The sequence below is a fragment of the Eufriesea mexicana genome, unplaced genomic scaffold (genome assembly GCF_001483705.2).
Source record: "Eufriesea mexicana isolate 0111107269 unplaced genomic scaffold, ASM148370v2 scaffold598, whole genome shotgun sequence".
Taxonomy (NCBI): Eukaryota; Metazoa; Arthropoda; class Insecta; order Hymenoptera; family Apidae; genus Eufriesea; species Eufriesea mexicana.
Window position 1 is genome coordinate 348871 of NW_016908752.1, and position 22333 is coordinate 371203.

A 22333-nucleotide genomic window follows, 5' to 3' on the forward strand; every position below is an offset into this window, starting at 1 on the left:
ATTAGAAAGTGCTTTTACACAATAATACTACTTATACAGTTTCAATTTTTTTGCTAAGACTAAGGCGTGTAGAATTGCATGGAAACGATGATGTAGCAAATTCTCAATTAGTAACAGTTCTAACTGGTCTTTGCATAAAACGTGGCAATTATTTCTACTTTGATGTCTGACACATTTTTATGATACTCTGTATTTTGGTATGCGTCTCATATTTCTGTAAATTCGGATATATAATGTAAATATACTATACCCAAATCAGTTAGAGTCCACACATATGAGATTGTCGGCATATATGCTCGACTGTGCGGACTTTTATTTCTAATAAGCAGATTGTACTACAGCTTAAGATAATTTTCACCTTTTCACGTTGATACGACAGTATTTGTCGTTGTTGACTGAGCCACTGTTGTCACTGTTATCAGAGTTAACGAAGTGCCGAGAGAATTTGGATCCGCTGTTGCTGTCGTAACAATATCCTTCTCAACACACATTTTCTTTGACTCTTTATGTTCCTCAGATGAATTTGACTTTCTTTTGTGATTCGAACTCGATGAATGAGAACGACTTGACGCTGTGTCGTCTTTCGATGAACGACTACTAGATGACTTTTTCTGTCCATCTCTTCCATGACTATGATGCCCCTCTCGCCTTTTTTCCAACTTTTTGTCACTATCTTTATTATCTGTACGATCGGTACTTTTACTAGAAATGTTACAATCTTTGGGCAGTGAAAGGATTTTTAATGAATCCTCTTTATTATTAGTTTCTCCTGTTTTATTCTCAGACTTATTACACTGAGGACTTCGATGATGGTGCCTCTTATGTTCTCTATCACGCCTATCTCGATCTCTTCTGTCTTTATGCCGCTGATTTCTAGAACTTTTATCATCTCTATGCTTTCTTTTAGATTCTGACTGCATTGTATGCATATCAGATGATAGTTTAGATAAATTTTCATCACTGCTACCATTCCTACTATTGTGTCTTTCAGTTTCGGTTAATGGAGATGTAGATGTAATTGAAGAACAAGAGGAAGAATTAGTAATTTTCGATGTTGGTACTGAACTTTCTTCAGATGAATTAGCAGTAGTTAATACACAAACTTTTTCATTTTTTGATCTTTCTTTAGCTTCATCTTCGGCCATTTCAATTAATGCTTTCACTGCATTTTCAGTTGCACATTCCTTTTCTGATGTGAACGCCAATGTAGTTTCCACTTCCAATAATTGACAATATCGTTCTACTTTTGTTTTATCATCTTTGTACTTCTGTTCAGCGATTTCAAAACTTTCTTTATGAATTTTTTCTAATATTTCTTTTGAAGCTTCTGCCACACCAGTTCGTAAAGATTGACAGACTTCCTCTACGTCAGTCTTTGATTTATATATTGCAATTTCTAAAGCTTTGTCAACAACTTCTGTAGCATAAGTTTTTGCTATCAATTGTCGTTGTGCTAATACAGTTTGTTCAAGAATAACAGTATTACAATCAGAATTTTCATCTTCCAAACAAACCTCTGATGAACATAATCGTCTTTTATCTTCTTTCGACGTAGATCCCGAAGTATTAAACTTATTCGAAGATTTAGATTCTGTGACATTTGAAATGCTTTCTTTACTTGATGTATTGTTACTGCTAGATCGATTGTGATGACTTCGATTGTGATCTAGTTTATGACTACTACAATCATACTTTTTTTTCTCTCCAGAGTGACTACTATTACTGCTACTACTACTGCTGCTACTGCTGCTGCTGCTGCTACTACTACTACTACTGTGAGAGTGATGACTGGATGATTTTTCATTAGATCGTCGACGGTCTTCATGTCTTCTTTCAGATCTCTTATCATCTCTTTTTTCACTGCTTTGTTTTTGTTCTATTGTACTATTTTTTGTAGATTTATTATTAAAAAGATCCGAACAGTTGTCACTATTCTCTGTAGAATCTTTCCTTTTATTTGAGATGGAAGAATGTCTTGTATGTTCTCTATTTTTACGATCTTCTTTACGCTTTCCATGATGATCTGATTTCTTCAAATTTCCTTGATATTCAGCAGCCCTTTCTTTTGCTTTTTTCTCTTCGAGTGAATCAATAGAATGTTTTTGCTCTATACGTTGTCGGTTTGTATTTTCTTTTTGTTCATCTCCTATATTTACGGTTTCCAATGGTTTCTTTTCTTTTATACGGTGACACGGTTCGTTTCCAACACGTCCATGTCTAACGCTTGAATTATGTTGTGATTCTTGATAATACTGTTTCAATCTGACATGCCACGCTATACTTGAAACTGCAGAAACCGTTCGAAATTGATGAATTATATTACGTGGTAAAAAGTAAATATCATTATCATATAAATTTATTCTAGCATAACGAATACCCTGTCTACGTAACTGATTTAATTTAGCATCTTCAACCCATTGTACACATTGTGATATTGGTGGTTCATGAAGGTCTAACTGCAATTTTTCGGCTAGTTCAGGAAAATCGCCAGCATAGAAAGCTACAACATCTTTTGTAATTCTGTTATATTCTGAAGCATGTCCACCGTGAACAGCTTTCAATATACCAACTGCTGCCGTTGTCATCCTATCTAATCCATGACCAACATGATCAGCATGTGCCTTGGTACGATCTTCAAACATATACTCGCGTGCTTCACTAAGACGTGGTAAATACTGCAGATTTCGTAATTCATTAATGCCTGTTCTACGCCTTTTATAAGGGCTTTTATTTATATCTGCTGTTGGAACTAATTGTTCTCCAGGTCTGATCCATAAAATTGGACCATCATTTGATTCTTGCGGAGTATCCATCTTAACAACAGATAATGGACCCCAAGGCATAGTCTAAAATAAACAACAATAAAAATTATGTAAACATAAATTCATGTTAAACATATAAAATGTTTGGTAAATTATGGTATAACCAGTGTAAATATTGTTCATATTATCATAAATTCTTTATTTTATGCTAAGGAGCTCTACATTGTAGCTAAAAAAATTTTTTTACTTGTACTTTTAAATTATTAAGAATTTTACCTACTCATGTTTTACTCATGTTATTCATGTTTATATATATCCCTAGGAGTTACTTCAATTATATGTATGTGTGTTATGGTATTTTAACTCAATAAACTTATAAGAGATATTTATAATCGTTCCAATCATTATAAAAGTGGCCTAAGTTAAGAATATAACAGAAATGAATTTTTCATTTATTTTATACTACATTTACTTTACAATAATGTAAAATTATCTTTGCAACAGCAATAAAGACTAGAATCATTAGATTGTGATTATATCAAAATTAATTTTTTTCACTTTTTCAAACACAAAACTTCGAATATTTTAAAGCAAAACATACATGAGTTAGGCCATTGTCATAATCACTGGCATAGTTGCAAGATATTTATTTTTTTTTAATGTTAGTCTCCTTAGTTTTCACACAAATATTTTTCTTTTTCCTTTTATAATGAAATACTCTTCTGCTTTTTCTATCGCTAAACGCTTTACGTAGATAAATAAAATACTTTGATGTACTATGGTACATTAAAATGTTCAGAATATTTTTTAATAATAGAGGTAATTTATTTTTTATAAAATTCAAATATAATATATCAATGGGAAAAAAAGAAAAAGATATGTTGCAGTAATATTTTAGAATCAAATATTCTATGCTGTATATTTACATTTTATCTTTATTGAAAATTTATTTTTTTAAAATGGCAAAGTGGCAAGGTTTTTTAAGTATATTATTAATTACTGATTACTAATATGCTAATCAATAACTGAAACCAATAATAGAAAGTCATATGTTGAACAAACTTGTAATTCAAGAATACTTACACTCTTACACAAGTATTCAATTTAAAAACATTAGCATTATTAAGGGTTGACTTTTTTATTTGTTTACAAATTTACTTTAGTCAAATAGTATAAGTGTAAGTGTAATAACTAGTAATTTTATATTTAAAGTCATATTTGACAAAAAAAAATATATAAAAAATGAAAAAAAAAAAAAAAAAACGTGTTTTATTCTTTTGACTTATTTTGTTATAAGAAATTACCTCCTCAGTGATTGGATTATGATTTACTTGATTATTTATATTGGAATATATTTCTTTTGAAAAAAGTTGATACTCACCAATCTTAAAAATGGATTTTCTTCCAATTTCTGTAGAAGATCTGGAAAATATCCACCAACTTCTTCATGAACAGTGCCTACAAGACTTATTTGGTGGAGAGGTCCATATCTAACAGTACCATTGCTATAAGCTTTACACACTTGTTCTTTGTACTGTACCATAGTTGTAGTTTCTATATCACTGTTTCTTCCTAATACACCATTTTTAACAGTTAACGTAGGATAATTATCTGCCATATAATCCAAGAGATCAGGGAGATATGCTGCAGCATTATGTACTATTCCCATAACATGATACGCATTGCCATTTTCATCCTCACCAAAAACTACCTACAATATTGAAATTTTTTTATGTACTTACTACTTTATACAATGGTAAGTTTATATTGTACATAATTTAAAATCATTTATAATGAGTCATATTAATTCACCATGTATTATTCTAAAATAATTATAACAGACATAAAATAAGATTAAAATGTAATTATTTGATATTTTTCAACTATTGTTAACATAACTTCTTAAATTATATTTATGTTTACATACTTTGAAATATTCTTGAGCTAATTCCTCTATTTGTTCATGAGACAGTGTATCAATTTCATCTTGATACATATGCACAACAGTTGCACCACCATTAGGATAAGTTTCTATATGAATGAACTTCTTGTACTTTAGGCCTTCTAATATTTCACTTTTAACTGGTGTATTGTGAAGCATTTTATAATTTTTTGTTTGCAAGTTTAACCTGAGATTTTCATTCGTAGATTTTGAAAGTGGATGAGACATTGGCTTACTGCTTAATGAAACTATGCTACGATCTCGTTTACACTGTACACCAATGCTTGCTCGTTTTATTTTACTACGTTTATAACATCGCGAGCAATAACGTCGTTCACTATGTTCTTTACTGCGTTTCTCTCTTGAAGATGAATACGATTTAGATTGGGAACTTGAAGATGAAGTACCAATACAATTTATTGGTTTATCATGAGACAGTACGGTATCTGTCCGATCAATCATTGTCGTAGGTATATTATCACCAGCCCAATCTGACTTAACTATACCTAATTGTTCTTGAGAATCTACCAATTCTGTTTTTACTTCAATAAGTTCTGATTTTATATCTCTATGACTTGTATCCATCTTGTCTGTTTTTTCTTCTTCTATTGATTTTATTTGTGTAACAGCAACTTGTTCTTCAGCTTTTTCCAGTTGTTCACAAAATGAATAAGAAAGATTCTTATTAACTTTAGCAGTTAAATTGTTTGTATTTTCTGAATCATATTTTGCTGTATCCATTACAATAGTTGAAGTCATAATTGGTGATGTCATACTACTAGGGAGTGTTGTATTTGGACTATTTGGACTATCAGATACTCTTGGAGGATAATCTGGGCTTCTTGGACTACTAATTACTTCACCGTTACTTTGAGGACTTTCTCCTAACTGAGGGGTATTGCCATGTTCAAAACTTACACATCCTTCTAGTTTACTTGATAATGTGTGTAGCCCACTAGATACTGTTGTATCTTTATTACATGCTAAATCAACCTAAGAAATATAAACATAAATAGAAATTTATTATAAGTTATAAGAAATTTGTTATAAGTTTAATAATTAATTATGTTTCATAACTTATTTTCATACAAATATTATAAACAATAAATATACATACATGGATAGCATGCTGAACTGGTTCTATTAATGTTTTCATTAATTCATTGTTGCAGTGATCTGGATTTTCTATAATATACAATATTTATTTTTTAATATAAACTTTTAAATTTGATTAATTATAATCTTTATACAATTAGAAAATGAAAGGGAGATTTTTTTAATAAAAAAATACAAAAAATAATTTGCTTCAGGTATATAAAATATAAATATCATATAAAAATAATATATTTTTAACATTAAATATTTATTAACAAATATTATTAAATTAATTATAAATATATATAAATTATAATTTAAATTCTTATATTGTTTTAGTAACCTATTAAAATAACAATAAACAATAGTTTCACTGACATAAATATCAACAAAAGTTTTATATCACATATACTTTTTCAATATGTCACTTTTTAAATAAAATAAATATAAGAGTTTAAGCATATGTATGATGCCAAATAATGTTAAATGATATTACCGTCTGGTTGTTCAGAAATACAGGTAACACGATCCAGATCATTCCTTTGATTGGACATGCTGTGCGATTCGAAGGATGATGTACGTAATTCAGTGTTGACCGCAATTTTAAAGCTAATACGTTTTTCCACATCACCAGAAGAGCTCATGAAATTCACGTTTTTCCGTAATTCGTTCCCTTCCGTGTTTGTATTAAACGATGACGCTGTAGAGAATATCGTGGGCGTCCTGATTGAATGCAAAGCGAAATTGTCCGAAAATTCGTTTGACTCTTTAATAACACTATTCCACGTTGCTCTCGACACTTTTACACTGGTTGTTTCCGTTTGTAATGGTTCAAATACTTGCTGAATTGTATTATTTACATCACACCGTTCATTTGACACGATACTTGGTACCAGTCTCGGATGCCATCTTGATTCTGTGAGCGACGTCCTGAACATAACGATACTACGCAACATTTGATTGGATATTTCTTAGCCGCCTTTTGAGTAGACCTTATTCTATTCGTCTGAAATCGGATAAAGAGTAGGGGTAAGACCAGTAGATATAGAGGTACCATGAACATTTTTATTTATTGGAATCTTCGATCCCCAATCTTATTTTGTCTGTAATTTTTTGATTATAAAGAACCATGTATTGCTTATAATTCTCGTATAGATTGCATATTGTATAACAATAATCACTTAAATACAAAATGTTATGTACATTTTAAAATAAATGACATTTATTATGGATATATAATTTTACCGGCAATTTTAAAATCGTTTTTAAATTTAAATAACATGATTTTCGTAAGTTACTATTATTTTTTCTATCTAAACTGATAATTATTTTTTTAGAAGATTGGTATAAATTTAAAATAAACAGTATAAATATTAATAATGGACTATATTGTATTATGCTACATACATATATTTTTCGTTCATTGCATTTTCATTAAATACTTGTTCCAGTAAAATTATAGAATATTTCTTTAAAACAAAAGATATCAAGAAAAAATAATTTAAAGCATGAAAATATTCTGTTTTTAAAATACGTTTGTTACAAAAGATAAAAACTATTATGCATATTTATATATATTTTAGTGGAATAAACATTCATTAATATGGTGAATTAATCATTACTAAATTTTATAAAGGTAAACATTTTTTAAATAGAAGCTCCTATAATTATGAATAAAATAAAATAAAATAATTATTTCCTTTTTAGAAAAATAATTATTTATATTAGATGAATATAAATATTTAATGCCTTCAAGTTTGCAAATAATATTGATGCATATAATTAGTTTACATCTTAAATAAATTAATTTAAACTATTTTATATGTTTTTTTACCATTTTCTTGTCAAACTAATTTGATAAATTTTAAAACTATATTTGTGTCACTAGTAATGAGTGGGTAAGTCGCCATTTTTCTGTTAATCGACTGTTATCCTCGGAACTATATGTCTGATAGTGATGCTGATATATTTTATAAGTTAGTGAATATTGATTCAATATAGTCATAAATAGTAATTTAGTAGCTAAATATAATTATTTATCAATATCTAATTATATTGACCATATATGTGGTTGTGTGTTTAATCTAATTAGGGATTATTAAGGATTATTATTTGCTTTCAATTAAAATAAAATTTGTTTAAATTATGTTTAGACTTTATTACTTTATTTAAAAAATATTAAATGTGTAGATTAATGAACCATGTAATGTTAAATGTAATTTAATTTTATAGTATATGTAAAACATGAAAAATAACTTCAGATATAGTAAAATATAACAAAATTTAGAATATTTATATTTATTTAATATTGTGACAATTATGTGTAATAAAGAAAAATAATATAAATCAAATGAAGATAGAACAAATTAAAATTGTAAAAATTAATATTGTAATTTTACATGAATTTATTGAAAATATGATGTTTGTACCTATTCAAAGCAATAAAAATAATGTAGGATTTTCAAATTTAAATTTTGGTTAATATTCATTATATAGACCCTTTTTAAATATGTAACATGTTTTATTTCATTTTTAATAAGCATTGCTTCTATAATACAATAAAAATGATTTACATGAAATATGTATATAATTATCATGTACAAAAAATTATTTACATTTATTTTTTGCAAGATGATTTTTAGTTATTAACATTAGAAAAATGTTTTAATACAATTTAATTCTATGTTTCACTTAATTGTAGAAGTTGTTTACTTTTACATCTGTTCACTGTATTATGAATACATCATCATTATTATTACAATATCATTAATCATTTCTTAATTAATTTTTAATATAAAACTATAAAGTACAATATTATTTATGCAATTATTCTTTTCCGTTGATTCTAATCTTGACTTTATAAGTCTATTTCTATTATATTTATAATGCTCAAACTAATAACAACAAAAAAAAATATGACATCTGAATTATGAATAGTCATGTTTAATATATTACTTTTTATGTTTTTTTGCATGATATTAAAATTAACCCTAACAACTTTTAAATTTTTCTATTATTCACAAATAAAGACGTCTTCATTTATCGTTCCATATTTAAATAAGAAAAGAATTATAGGGCAATGAGATAAAATTTAACTTAATCATTTATATCCAGAATAATAAATAATGAATATAATGCTTAAATCTTATTGTTTTATTTGACTAAATTTTTGCTCTTATCACATTGAGACCCAACTGTGTGATTATATTTTGTAATGCCACCTGTATTCATTTGTAAAGTAAATAATTATGTTATAAGTAATCATAATTAAATTATATAATATATATAATATTTATTGTCAACTGAAGAGATAGATTTACTCATTTAGGTGATTTTTACCAATCTAAAAAATGAGTAAATTTATCCATGTAGGTATCAATGTGGTAAGCAAAATGCTATTTATTTCTATAAAAAATATATATTTTATATTGTACATCATGCATTGTAAGTTTCACAATTATTTAGAAATAATAAACGCATGAAATACTTTTCTTATTTACAAATTAAAGAACAAGTTACAAAAATAATCAGAGTTGTAAGGGTTAATATTACAAGTGCAAAACAATCAGTCGATTTTTTATAATTATAATCACTGTAGTTAATAGTTATGGGATGACTTGAATGCACTAAATATAGGTGAAAGAATGTACATAATATATCATTGTGCAGAAGCTTCTGCTTTAATAAAGAAAAATAGAATTTTTTTACTAGATTTTAATTTTACATTATTAGTTTTAACACGTTGACTGCTATATATGAAGCATATTATTTATATTTGAATTTTTACTGTTATTTCCATACAACACAATTGCTCACATTGTTAGGATTATATATGTTTCTGATGTCTGAAAAGAAATAGGAAGTTATTCTTAATCTTTTAAAATGTACAACACGCAACCATTATATATTTGATTTGGTAAAATACACAAAAATAATATTTGTAAAGACCTGTGATGAAGAGTTAATTGTGCTAGTGATATAACATATTTTGGTCAATATTCTTGATCATGCAAATGTATAAAATACATTTTGTATTTACAATATAACCTACATAAACGTGAATATAAAATTTGAAAAATACACAAAGTCGAAGAACATATATAAGATTAAATATTTTTGGTAACAATAGCTTTTTCTATTAATAATTTAATATGTGAAAAAATATATAAAATTATATCCATTTACAATATAATTTTTTCAAATATTCATTACATTTAATACATTTTGATAAACAACTGAATTAATTCAGTATATAAGTGAATTACAATAAATATAAATATTTAATTAAATGTATGCAACAAAATTCAAATTTTTTATCTTTCACAAAATAAAAAAATTCTTTAAGAGAAATTTAAATAATTTTTTATGTAATAATTAGAAAACTTACTTTGTTACAAGATTTATTCAAAAATTGTATTGTTATTCTATAATTTGCATTATTTTTAAATTTAGTTATATCACTTTTAAATTTTATGAAAATAACAACAGTTATCCTTTATATTATATATATTGTATCAATGTAATGTAATAGATACTGCATATTTTCTTATTACGAGAAGAATATAACTATTATGAAAAAAGTAATATAACATAGTATAAAATTTAGTAAAATTTAATGATTGTGTGCTTATGAATTAGCTATCAACGTGTTAAAATTAAATTATGCATTTGTGTTAACGGTCACAAAAGATAACATTTTTTAAGTTAATTGGATTGCACTATCTTTCATCTTTTTACTTTTTTTCTTTACAGTCTTAACTTTCATGATAGTCTTTCCAGCCTTTCCCTTTATGGGTACAGATTTTTCCTTTAACGATTTCATTTGTAACTTCATTTCTGCTTTTGACAATTTCTTGCTTTTTATATTTTTTACACCAAGCTTGCTGTCTTTTTTAACTTTGGTAGCAGTTTGAATCGCTATGCCGGATCTTACACAAGACCCGGGTAGCTTGTACTAGGCAGCAACTTTCACCTTCTTCTTCCTCTTTTTCTTCTTTTTATCATGATGAAGTTCTTGTTTTTTGGCTATACAGAAACGGCAATACCAATCCTCCTTCTCAGCTGGTGGTACTTGCATACCAACACATACCCTATATGATTGAAAATATGTAAATTAAATCCAAAAGGTAAATTAGTTTAATCTCGAAGCAGAAAAAAATTATCAAATCTTAAATATTTAATAATACTAGTAAAAATCTCTTTTTCTCTGCTATATTTCATAAAATAAGGAAAGAGCACAAAATAATTAAGTATTAGCAGAATAAAATCTTGTAATAAAAAATTAAATATTTAAAAAAGGGAGTAATACATAATAATAATAGTACAAAAGCATAAATAGACTAAAAATGAAGTTCATGTTTGATCAAGCAATTGCTAGATTTGTTTCCATTACAGACTGATCTATTACAAATATGTAATTTCTAATATCTACTTTAAAAAAATTGTTTGTTATGATTTTTTGCATTCCAATTTATATAAATGTTACACACAAGAAATGTTAAAAAGTATAGAAAATTTAAATTCCGGATATTTTTATGTCTTTTTATGTCAATATATAATATAAAAAATACATATTTATTCATATTAGAACATAGCAATTTTGTTTTAACTTTTAGCATAACACAAAGTAATTATTGTCACAAAATAATAATTTCATCAATATTCACTTACCAATGATACCATGCATCGCAATCATCACAACCAATCATAGGTGAGCCATCATCTTGATTACCACATGCAGGACATATCCAAACTTTATTACCACCTTGATCCTGAAAGACTCATATCACGATAAAAACACAATATACTTCTCTTTTATTATGTATTTAGATAACCCAACCCATCTTTTCTATTTCGTTAACATATTAACAATATGTTATTAAAAAGTATATAGTATATATTAAATTTATAACATATTTAAATATTATATTTTGTTTATATTGTAGTTACAAAATTAGGGAATTGATAAAATTACTAAAATGTTTTTTAAATATTATAACATATATAGATATATTTAAATGTAAAAAAAAGAAGAACAAAAAAATACAACAGAAAACAATAGGGCAATTGTATATAATATTTTGAAATTAATTGTAATATGTAACTATTCATATGTGAATACATAATTTTTAGTAAGCTGAGATATGAATAAAAAGTAATTAAAGTTAAATTAAAATAGAGATATAATTATGATTATTAGTATTTATAAATTGCTTAGTCAATAACTTATGATAAAATAAATAATTTATAGTAAAATTGGTGAAATACCTGTTATGAAGATAAAAATTAATTAAAACTTTTAGTAATGAAACCAATACCTTGAAAGTAATATAGAATTCACATAATTAGTATACAATACATATTTATATCAATTATTATATATAAATTATGATTTGAGAGAATGATGTATGCAGATGAATGATTTACTGACTTAATATACATGAATGTAAATAGGAAAGGAGTAACATGTTTATACAAAAATTAAGGTGTTGGTCTGCGGTAATTAAACAAATTTTCACTTGGCCCACAAATAAAACATACTTTATAGTAGACTGTTCCTTTCATAATTCATATTCTAAGTACTCGAGGACCAAGCTCATTAATCCAAGATTGGAAAATTACTGAATCTTTCAGATTTATTTGCTTTATTATTTTCTATTTTATATTCTAAATACTTAATTGTTAAATTAATACAAATGTGTTCAAATTTAATATATTTAATAATAAATTGTAGTTTCTTTTAAATTAAAAAGTAATACCTAAGAAAGAGAAAGAAAGAGAGAAATAGCTAGGGAGCTAACTTAGTTTCGATGATACGAGAATTTAAGCATAGAAATATTTGTTTCTGAAAGTGTAATTGTATTATGAGGGTAAAAATTAATTTTTTTAAAAGATATGTTTTCAGGATTTTTAGGATATCAATAACTTCTTAAATAGAATGATATTTTCTATTACTATAACATTTAAGTTGAAGAAAAATATAAATTCATCACGTGTAGTATGTTATTTTTTAGATGGTCTTTTAAATAGCTATTTTTATGGAAGATAATTCTAATATAAAAAGGTTCTTTTTATACTTTAATAGGTATTTCTTACATTTTAAATATTAGAAAATATTAAAATGATTAAATATGAGATAACAATAAACAACAAAAAATAGTTTGCAAGTAAAAATGATGTTAAATGATACTTCAATTATTATATGTATAATACAAAAAGTCTTCTAATAATTATATACATCTTCTACATTAGATTTATTTTTATAAAAATTACTTTTTAAAAAATCATCTAGATATCAATGAATAGATAAATTTATTTTTTGATTGGCAACAATATTATTATCATAAAAATACATCATTCCACGTTAAAAAAATGTTGATGACCTTTGAAATCGCGAAAATCATAAAAATATTATCTTTTTATTATAATTCTTTCCTAACAAGTGTTTCCTATTCTAAATATTTATTTTTGTTAAAAATCGAAGAATTTTTGAATCCTAACATTCAATAATTTATCCTGTATAAGACAACATATATGATAAATATTTTGTATTTATATACTAGTTATACATGACATAAATGAATATAAAAATACTTTTTATTTTCCTAATATATTATTTTATATCTATATCTAACATAAATTTAAAATTCAGTCCTGTTCCATTTAACTTATAGAATTCAAATTTTCAATTTATGTGAGATTAAATTAAATCAAAAATAGTAAAGATTTATTTAAAATGATAGTTTCAAAAGACTTAATTTCTTTAAATTGACCTTTATGCAAATACAAATCTTATATTGTTATTCTAAGGAACTTAATCTATAATAATTATTTTTCTTTTTTTACGTTATTAAATAAATATTAATCTCTTTATATTGTAGTATCTGTTACAAAGTATATTGCTTCATGAATAATAACAAACTTTATTTCATAGATAGAGAAAAGGAAATAGAGAAAGGGGAACAAAATCTTAGTATGTAATTATTGTTGATCAACATATACAGAATTGAAATTCTAATTTCAATATTAAAGTCATAATTTTTATAAAATAATATAATTTTATTTTTAAATACCAATTTTCTAAATTTAATTTAAATACTTTAATAAATCTTGTTTTTACAGTAAATGCATATTTACATCTAAACATGAAAAGTTTAAATTTATATGGTGTCCCAAAAATTAACTGAGCAATGTCTTCAACATATTTTGTAAGTCATTCTGAATTAGATAGATCATATACATTCATATTATATTCATTATTGATTTAATAAAAACAAAAATATTTTATGTATGTGTAATTGTAATAAACTAATATTTTTTTTTAGTTTCCAAGCATTCGTCTACTTTTCCTTTTACAAGGAAAGCATCCAAACTATTAATTCTTCTTTTACAAATATAATTTTTTTCTATATTTTATAAACCTTGTTACAGCATTGGTGATGTTTCATCTCTGATATTGCCACTTGCTTCTATAAAATTTCTATGAATTTGAATTCATTTCAATTGCTTTAGGAAAAGAAATCGCATGTACATAAAAATGGCAATCAAAATGGTTATAGAGCAGATCCTTATTGTCCTATTTATTTTTTTGAAAAATGGATATTAAAGGTCATGCCATTTTTATTAGAGTATATTGTGACATGTGGGAATCTGTAATAGTGCTCCATTCTATTGAAATTATATTCTTCCTATTAGAAATTGCATCTATTTTAAATATAAAGGCAAATTATTTTCTAGAAAATTTTTGTAATTTGTCACAGGCCAATTGTCTATAATATATGGTTTAATATAAATATTGTTCACGACACTACATCGCATATTTACTGAAAATAAGCATTGGAAGTCTTATTCAACTATAGCATGTGCAGTATTCTCAATTAATATTAATTATTATAGTTGCTTTTTTATCTTTTATTTTGTAATTTCTTTTTACTTTCATTTTTTGCTTGTACAATACCTTGTAATTACTTGACATACAAATTAAGTAATGCCTATTTGAAAATCAAATAAAGTATAATGTATATGATTTTACTAATTTAGAATAACTGAATAAACATGCTAAAAAATTGTTCAGTTAAATTGGGAGATAAGACCCCGTATATATAATTTTGTATATACAAGCAATCAATACATATAAATCCTGAATATAATATATAATTTTGTATTGTATGATTGTTATATAAAATATATAAGCTTTTTTATAGCATAAATGTACATTGTTCTTATATTAATCTATTTATACAGTTATATAAGTTATAATTGTTATCAAAAATAGTCTTGGATAAAATATTTTAGAAAAATTTTAAAACAATAAAAACTTTATATTAAAAATTGAAAACTTTTCTAATATTATAATTATGATAAATTCAAGCAAAAGCTAAAAACAACGTACAAACCCATATGTTTCTATAAAATTGACACAGATAGAAAATAGATGATACTTTACAAGGAGTACCTAATGACTTTTGTTTAGAATGGGAATGTACTCACCACAGTAGTGGTTGGTGTTGGGGGCAGTGCGATCCTGCCATTTTCTTTGTCTTCCTTAGCATCATCCTTTTTAAGAGCTGCATCTGCTTTCGTCTCTGTGCCGTTAAAACCGTTGGTTATATTCCTAACTGTTTTGCATGCTATGTTTAATAACAACATGCAAGTTGCATGCAATCAACCAATCCTTTGCTATTTTGTGAGCTATTTAATATTTCCCTTTTTGTATTATAATGGTTGTTTATTTAATTTTAGAAATTACAAAATATTTTGTCCATTAATATACTTGTTCTTCTTTAATTTAAATTTCTTATCATTAAAACTATTTATTATTAATTTAAAAATTATTTGTTATTTTTAAATATATATTATAACTAAACTTTTTCATAATAATGTATATTATTTTTCCTAGGTTTTAGTGAGCTAAGATAGTATTAAATTAAATTAAATTAATCTAATATATTGATATCATTTAGTGACCTAAATTTTATTTACAGAGATAAGTAAAAATTATATATTTATATTTTATTAATAAATAGAGAAGAATCAATAAGAATAAAAAAAAAGTAAATGTAAATATATTAAACATTAGATTTTATATAGCTTTATATACTAACATAATAATAAATACATTATGTATTGGATACAAATACAGTAATGCATAGATATTACAGAAAATAAGCAAACACTATTAAAATTATTTTTTTCAAAACAGCATTCTATGACTTCTATAATGTGTACTTTACTGAATACTTTTAACATGATTATTTTTTTATTTTTAAATAAATATTTTCTTCTAATATGAAAATATAATCTAGTATGTTAACATAGTATTGTCATTTTAATTGGTTTATCTTGTTCACATATATTACATAAAATTTAATATTTTCATATTATTTTTTTCGCGATTTTCAAGAGCTACATATTTTTATGTCAAAAAGTTATCTAAAAAAAGTTTTTAGATATTTTCACATTGCATCTCATATTAAGACTCATTGTATATATTTAACACTTTAAGTATACAAATCAATTAATTTTTTAACTGTAACTGTAAGTAGTAAATTATATAATGTATACTTTATTGAAATATATAAGAATATTATATTCTGTTAATGTACTTTGAATATTTTAATAAGATAGCGCATTTTTCAGTATATACACAGTAATCATAAAAGAATCAAATCAAAAGTGTTACCTTTTCTCATATTTATACTTACTTACAAAGGGAATAAATTAATTTAATCAAATATATCAAATATTGACTATTTCAAGCACAAGACTATGTTTCTATAGTTATTGTAAATTATAATAGGAATACAATATATAAAAATATCTATGCATTGTAAAACAAAATTAACTATTGAAAACTAAGAAAAAACTAAAGAATTTTTTGAATTAAAAATATTTAGTTATATATTAATGTTCATACTAAATTTATATATTGTATTTTTAATGTCTTATGTATATCTCATTTCTAAAAAATTTAACAGTTTTTACATATTTATATATTTATATTAAATATTCTTCTATTCTTTGAAGTATTTCATTTCTTTAAATATTTTTTATACATAAAAAAGGAAAATATAAGGTTTTACATTAATCATATACAGAATAATCCTATAGTTCCTAAGCCAAGGATTTACTTCCTTTTTTGGTGGCAAAAATTGAAATTCTAAGTAAAAAGCTGCAAACATACTTGTAAATGCTTCCTTAAAATGTTATTGTTAAGAAATAATGTACATCACATTTCTTTGTATCATCGTAATATTGAATATTACATTATTTATTATATTTAAACCTGTCAAATGTATGATATACATGTAAAATTCACAAGTATAACAGATTCAATATCAATTGATATTAACAAAAGAATTTTAATTATAACAATATAAATTTAATAAAAATAACACATACTACAATTATAAAAGGATGGAAAATATTTTAACAAATATTAATATTGTTGTAAGATAAGAGAATTCATGAATTTCATTTATAAAAATTTCTTAATATTCTATAAAGAAGTATGATGTATAAAATTTTTAAATAATTTTTTAAGGAAACATTTACAACTCCAAGTTTACTGATACTTTTTTCCCTCAGAATTGCATTCTCTATTAAAATCCAAACTAATATTCTCTTTGTGGGTAAGTTATGAAAGTAAAATTCACAGCTTTTACAAAAATAAGCTGCATATTGTTTTAAGGTACTATTCATAAAAGATAGTAACATTTTAAAATTATATACAAATTAATCAAATATAATTCTAGAACATAATTTTTTTAAAATTATAGCAAAATAATATATGAATATATAATATATGATTATATGACAAAACTTTAAAATGCTAAATTGAAAAAGGAAACTAATTATAAAATGAAGACATACAAATAAATATAGAATTATCATTGATATATAATTTAAAGAAAAAAATAATTCACCTAATATGTATAGTATATACATATTTTATTTGCAATTATAATTCCTCAAAGATAGTATATATATCTTAAAATGAGGATATTAGGAAAACTATATTAAAATATTTTCAAAAGATTACGATACAATTTCACAGTAAAAAGAAAATAACATGCATTTATCTCTCAATACTTTATGGGCAGAGTTAATACACTTACTCAAACAAGTTTTTATAATCTGCATTATTTTGAATAAAAAAAAAAATTTTTTGGTAAGAATTTTACACATTTTTAGCAATTACACCTCATTGTTTTATATATCATCCAATATTTTTTAAAACAGTTTTTAAAATTTTTAATTATAAATAAAATATAATATGTTTGTATAAAATGTTTGTATGAATCATTTTCTACAGATATATGTAGCAAATGAATATTACATTTAGAACAATTTAATGATCTAATAATCCTATTTATGTACTTTCATCAAATTCTTTTATAAAAATTTGAATCTATTATAAAGTTATATAATAGTATATTTTTCTCAGATAAATTTTTTTTATTATATTATTTCAAGTGATATGAAGTACATCATATGTGCATTTGTATTGCAGAAGAAAATACTAAAAGAAGAAAAGAAAGTTAAAAACCCATTTGAATAGCAGTGTAAAATAAGAAAGGTCTTAGAACTTGAAATTAACTACTTAAAATTTACGTATATTAAGTAATATGTAATTATGTATTAAAATATTCTGTCATTAAAAAGATGACAATACATAATATTTCTAAATGTTTAAAGTAATTAAGTTCTGAGACTTTTTTCACTATAGAAGATTCCACCTAACTGAGTGTGATAGAAGTGCTCAAATTGGAAATAATCAATTAAATTGGTAATCACAACACGAAATACGTAACAAATCTAATGTAGGCTATGAAGTTGTTCTACATACACACTTTAGAGACAAATGTATCTATACAACAAAGCAGGCCAAATGAAAATTATACCGTCACCGCAAGTCATGAATGCATAGAAAGAAAAAATGAAATATTGGGAAGCTGGGGTATTGGATGGAATGAAGTTCAAATGGTATTGATGGGTTGAGTTAATCATTATATCAAAAGTAATGTCAGTTATATATCAAATGATTAAGATATTTCATATTTACGTGAAATGTTTGTTTGAAATTGAAATAAATCATATTCTTATCTGAGGTATATATGATGCAAATATGTTTAAATATTATAGTAATATTAATATAAACATAATTATGGACAATTAAAATTAATAAATATCTGGTTTAATGAAGGAGGGCTGTTATCTCAGCTTACTATAAGAGATTTACAAAAAAATTTGTCAAAGTCAAATTTTTTCTTTCTTCTTAGATTTTAACAATTATATGAAATTATTTTCTAAGATTATATGTAAAAATATATCATTTTATATAAAAATTCTAATTTATATTTATAAATATATACAAGAAGCATAAGTTTAACAAAAATAAATGTAATTATTTTTATTAAAATCTTTAATAAGTTTAATTATTAAATTATATTAATAGATAAATAAAAGTTTAATTTATATTTCAACTAGTTCAACTAAAAATGAAAGAAAGCATATTGATTATACAAAAGTTAAGAAAATTATTTCTTTTGAATTTGTAAGCTGTGATAGCCCTAATATGTTTTAATTGCAGTTGTATTTGAAATATTCTGAAATATTTAAAAATATAATTAAATGTTATATTTAAAGATATAACAAAATATTGTATTTGAAAACACAATTGAGTTTTATTTAAAAATATAACATTTTTATATATTTGGAATATATGATTATCGTATAAAAACGTACTTACAAAATAAAACGATGGCTGTGGTTGCATCAGAGGAGTTGGGAGCTTAGGAACAGGATCAAATTGAGATGGAGGAGTCTCTCTTTGAATTACGGCTTTAAAGAGAGATTTCTTTGCTCGAGGAACTGTTGCGTGTGGCACACTAGTAAGATTGGCAGAGAAAGTATCTGTAGGAAGAGCAGGGCTTCCATCTAACGTTCCCTCCTCTGTTTTCTTACTTGCCGACTTTTGCTTTGGCGGCCGTGTTACTAATGCTGATATTTTCGCCAACTCTGGACTTGGTTCTCGTTTTGTTTCATCCTCAGGCTTCTTCAGCAATGTCTTTATAGTTCTATAACACATTTCCCTAATAATAACATATGCGTTATTAAATACAACAAATGTATTTAACATTAACGCACAATATATTTTATAATAAATAAACGAATAATGTTTGTACTGCACTACTTAACATAAAATAAAAAGATAAAAAAAAAGAAAATGCAATAATAAAGTACAGGAATAACAAATACTTTTAAGAAATAGTAAATTATTAATAAAATAAAAAGACAATTCTAAGCTTACATTTTCTTCATTGGAGCAGTATCTGGTGTTGGCGGCCTTGGAGAAGCTGTACCTAATTTTAGTGTGATTTTAGGTACAGCTTCTGAACTTTTATCTTCTTTCTACAGTAAAATGATATAAAATATCAGTTTTTTAATCTAAAATTATTTCATAAAAATCATAAAAATCACAAAAAGAAAATAGAAATAATTATAATTAGTGACTTTTATACCTCTTTTTCTTTTCGCTTATCTTTCTTTTCTTTTTTATCTTTAATTTTATCTATCTTTTCCTTTTTATCTATTTTGTCCTTCTTTTCTTTGATTTTTTCTCCTCTCTCTTTGTGTTTTTCCTTTTTATCTTTTTTCTTCTTCAATTTATCTTTTTTTTCTTTTTTATGTTCCTTTGATTTCTGAAAACAAAATTTATATACAATACATATTTAATAATAAGGCCTTTATATTTTATCACAAATTATTTAAGAAAAATATCTTAATTAAAATGTCTCAATATTTAATATGATGTTATCAACTTTCCATAAAGATAAAATTAATTATAAAATTTAAAGGTACATAAGTAAAATATGTCATAAATTAAGTCCACCTTCAGGCATGTAAAGTAAAGATTAATAAAATATACATCAAATTCTCAAATCTTTGGTTAAACTTATATTTTTTATATTTATGAACATACTTTTGGCTATAATACTAAACATGTAACCATATGCTTGAAATCTTATATTTTGATCATCTAAATAAATTTTCGAAACTACACAAAACATCAGAATATTCCAGTTTATATTTCCAATAAATATTTACAAATTTATTGAAAAAATTAATTCATGTAATTCCCAGAAAAGATTACCCGTTTCTTGACATTTAAAATTAATGAACATTGAATTATCATTTAGGTTGATAAAAAATCAAACTTTTATAATTTGTATTTTTTCTTTAATAGAAAGGATTGCAACATGTCAGTGAAATTACAATTAAATTGAATTCAAACATTGACCCAATTAGTATAATTTTTAAGTAAATAAAATATTTATTGTCTCTGAACTCAAATTATTACAGTTTTAGTACCTTATTCACTGTTTATTTCACTGATTTTAATTTGAATTTAGGATCTGATCAACAATGTGAAATCAGGATTGGATTACTAAATATATTCAGTTGTTATAGGAAAATATTTTTATTATTTAAAAATTATAAACAAGTCTTCTGCAGTTTTGCTTCATTATTTAAAAAATTTATAAATGGTTATATTTCTCTTAAACAATTTGTTACAAATTTACAAATTAATTCAATTGCAAATATAATAAAAAAAAAAGAAAAAAAAATGATATTTATACAAATAATGTAATCAAAGATTAAATTGTACTTAAATACATCAAAATTATAAAAATCCACATTTGAATTTTAATAATATTTTGTGTTTAATAACACATTTCAAATCGTGAAGTAATTTTTGTGCTTGTATCATAAAATACTTTATAAATTGTTCTTTTCTTTTAATCGAAATAAATATTTGAACAAAACTATATATATATAGAATGCAATACACAATTGAATATAACTAAATTTATTGGAAACTATGCAACTAATTTCAACTGATTTATCCTCAAATTTTATGAATAACAAAAACCTTTAAGAAGTAACAAAATGTAAACATTTTTCACATTTCTTTCTTTAAAATTTTCAAGTCTATAGAAAATCTATAAAATTTCAGACTAAAATGATTAAATGATTAGCCACTTAGATTTTGATGCATTGAATTGTTCTACTCAAATGCAATTTCTCAAATTTTACTCAAAATTTACTCAAACTCAAATGCAATTTCATTTAGTTATTAATGTTATTAAAAAAATAAAATAAAACAACTGTAATCCAAGTTCTTATAGATGTAATTCAAATTAAGTCCTATTTGGATTTAATTTCATTAAGAACATCTCTATTATTTATTAATAATGGTTTTATGAAAATTTAATCGTTTTATAATAAAAATGATAAAAATTGTAATTGATACTCATTGTCCGATTGAAATTACTTTTTTAAGTTACTGAACAATTGTATGAAACTTGAACATTACTTATCGTTCATTTGTCTTAATTATTCTCAATAGAATTCAGTCTTATGAAATACATACAAAAAGCAATATCAATTCTTTGATCAAATAATGTCAAACAAATAATTTTGTTATCACCTATCAGGAAGTTATTATATATATTTTAATTGAAAAAAAAAA

General features: G+C 24.2%; 2 protein-coding genes across 2 annotated transcripts in view; both read right to left on the reverse strand.

The window, feature by feature from the left end:
• Positions 1–74: 74 nt before the first annotated feature.
• On the reverse strand, positions 75–6708 carry LOC108545999 (uncharacterized). The gene is given in 6 exon segments (XM_017897905.1): positions 75–2846; positions 4144–4473; positions 4690–5697; positions 5822–5889; positions 6296–6686; positions 6688–6708. Coding segments are annotated over 6 exon segments (4302 nt in total). The 3' UTR covers positions 75–362.
• Positions 6709–10428: 3720 nt separating this feature from the next.
• The window catches only part of Taf3 (TBP-associated factor 3), a 17259-nt gene continuing 5354 nt past the window's right edge, over positions 10429–22333 (reverse strand). Inside the window, exons 6-10 of the mRNA XM_017897906.1 lie at positions 20322–20501; positions 20111–20211; positions 19550–19877; positions 11470–11570; positions 10429–10889 (exon numbers count right to left, since the gene is read on the reverse strand). Coding sequence (XP_017753395.1) covers positions 10754–10889; positions 11470–11570; positions 19550–19877; positions 20111–20211; positions 20322–20501 — 846 coding nt within the window. The 3' untranslated portion in view covers positions 10429–10753. The remainder of the gene's footprint in view (positions 10890–11469; positions 11571–19549; positions 19878–20110; positions 20212–20321; positions 20502–22333) is intronic.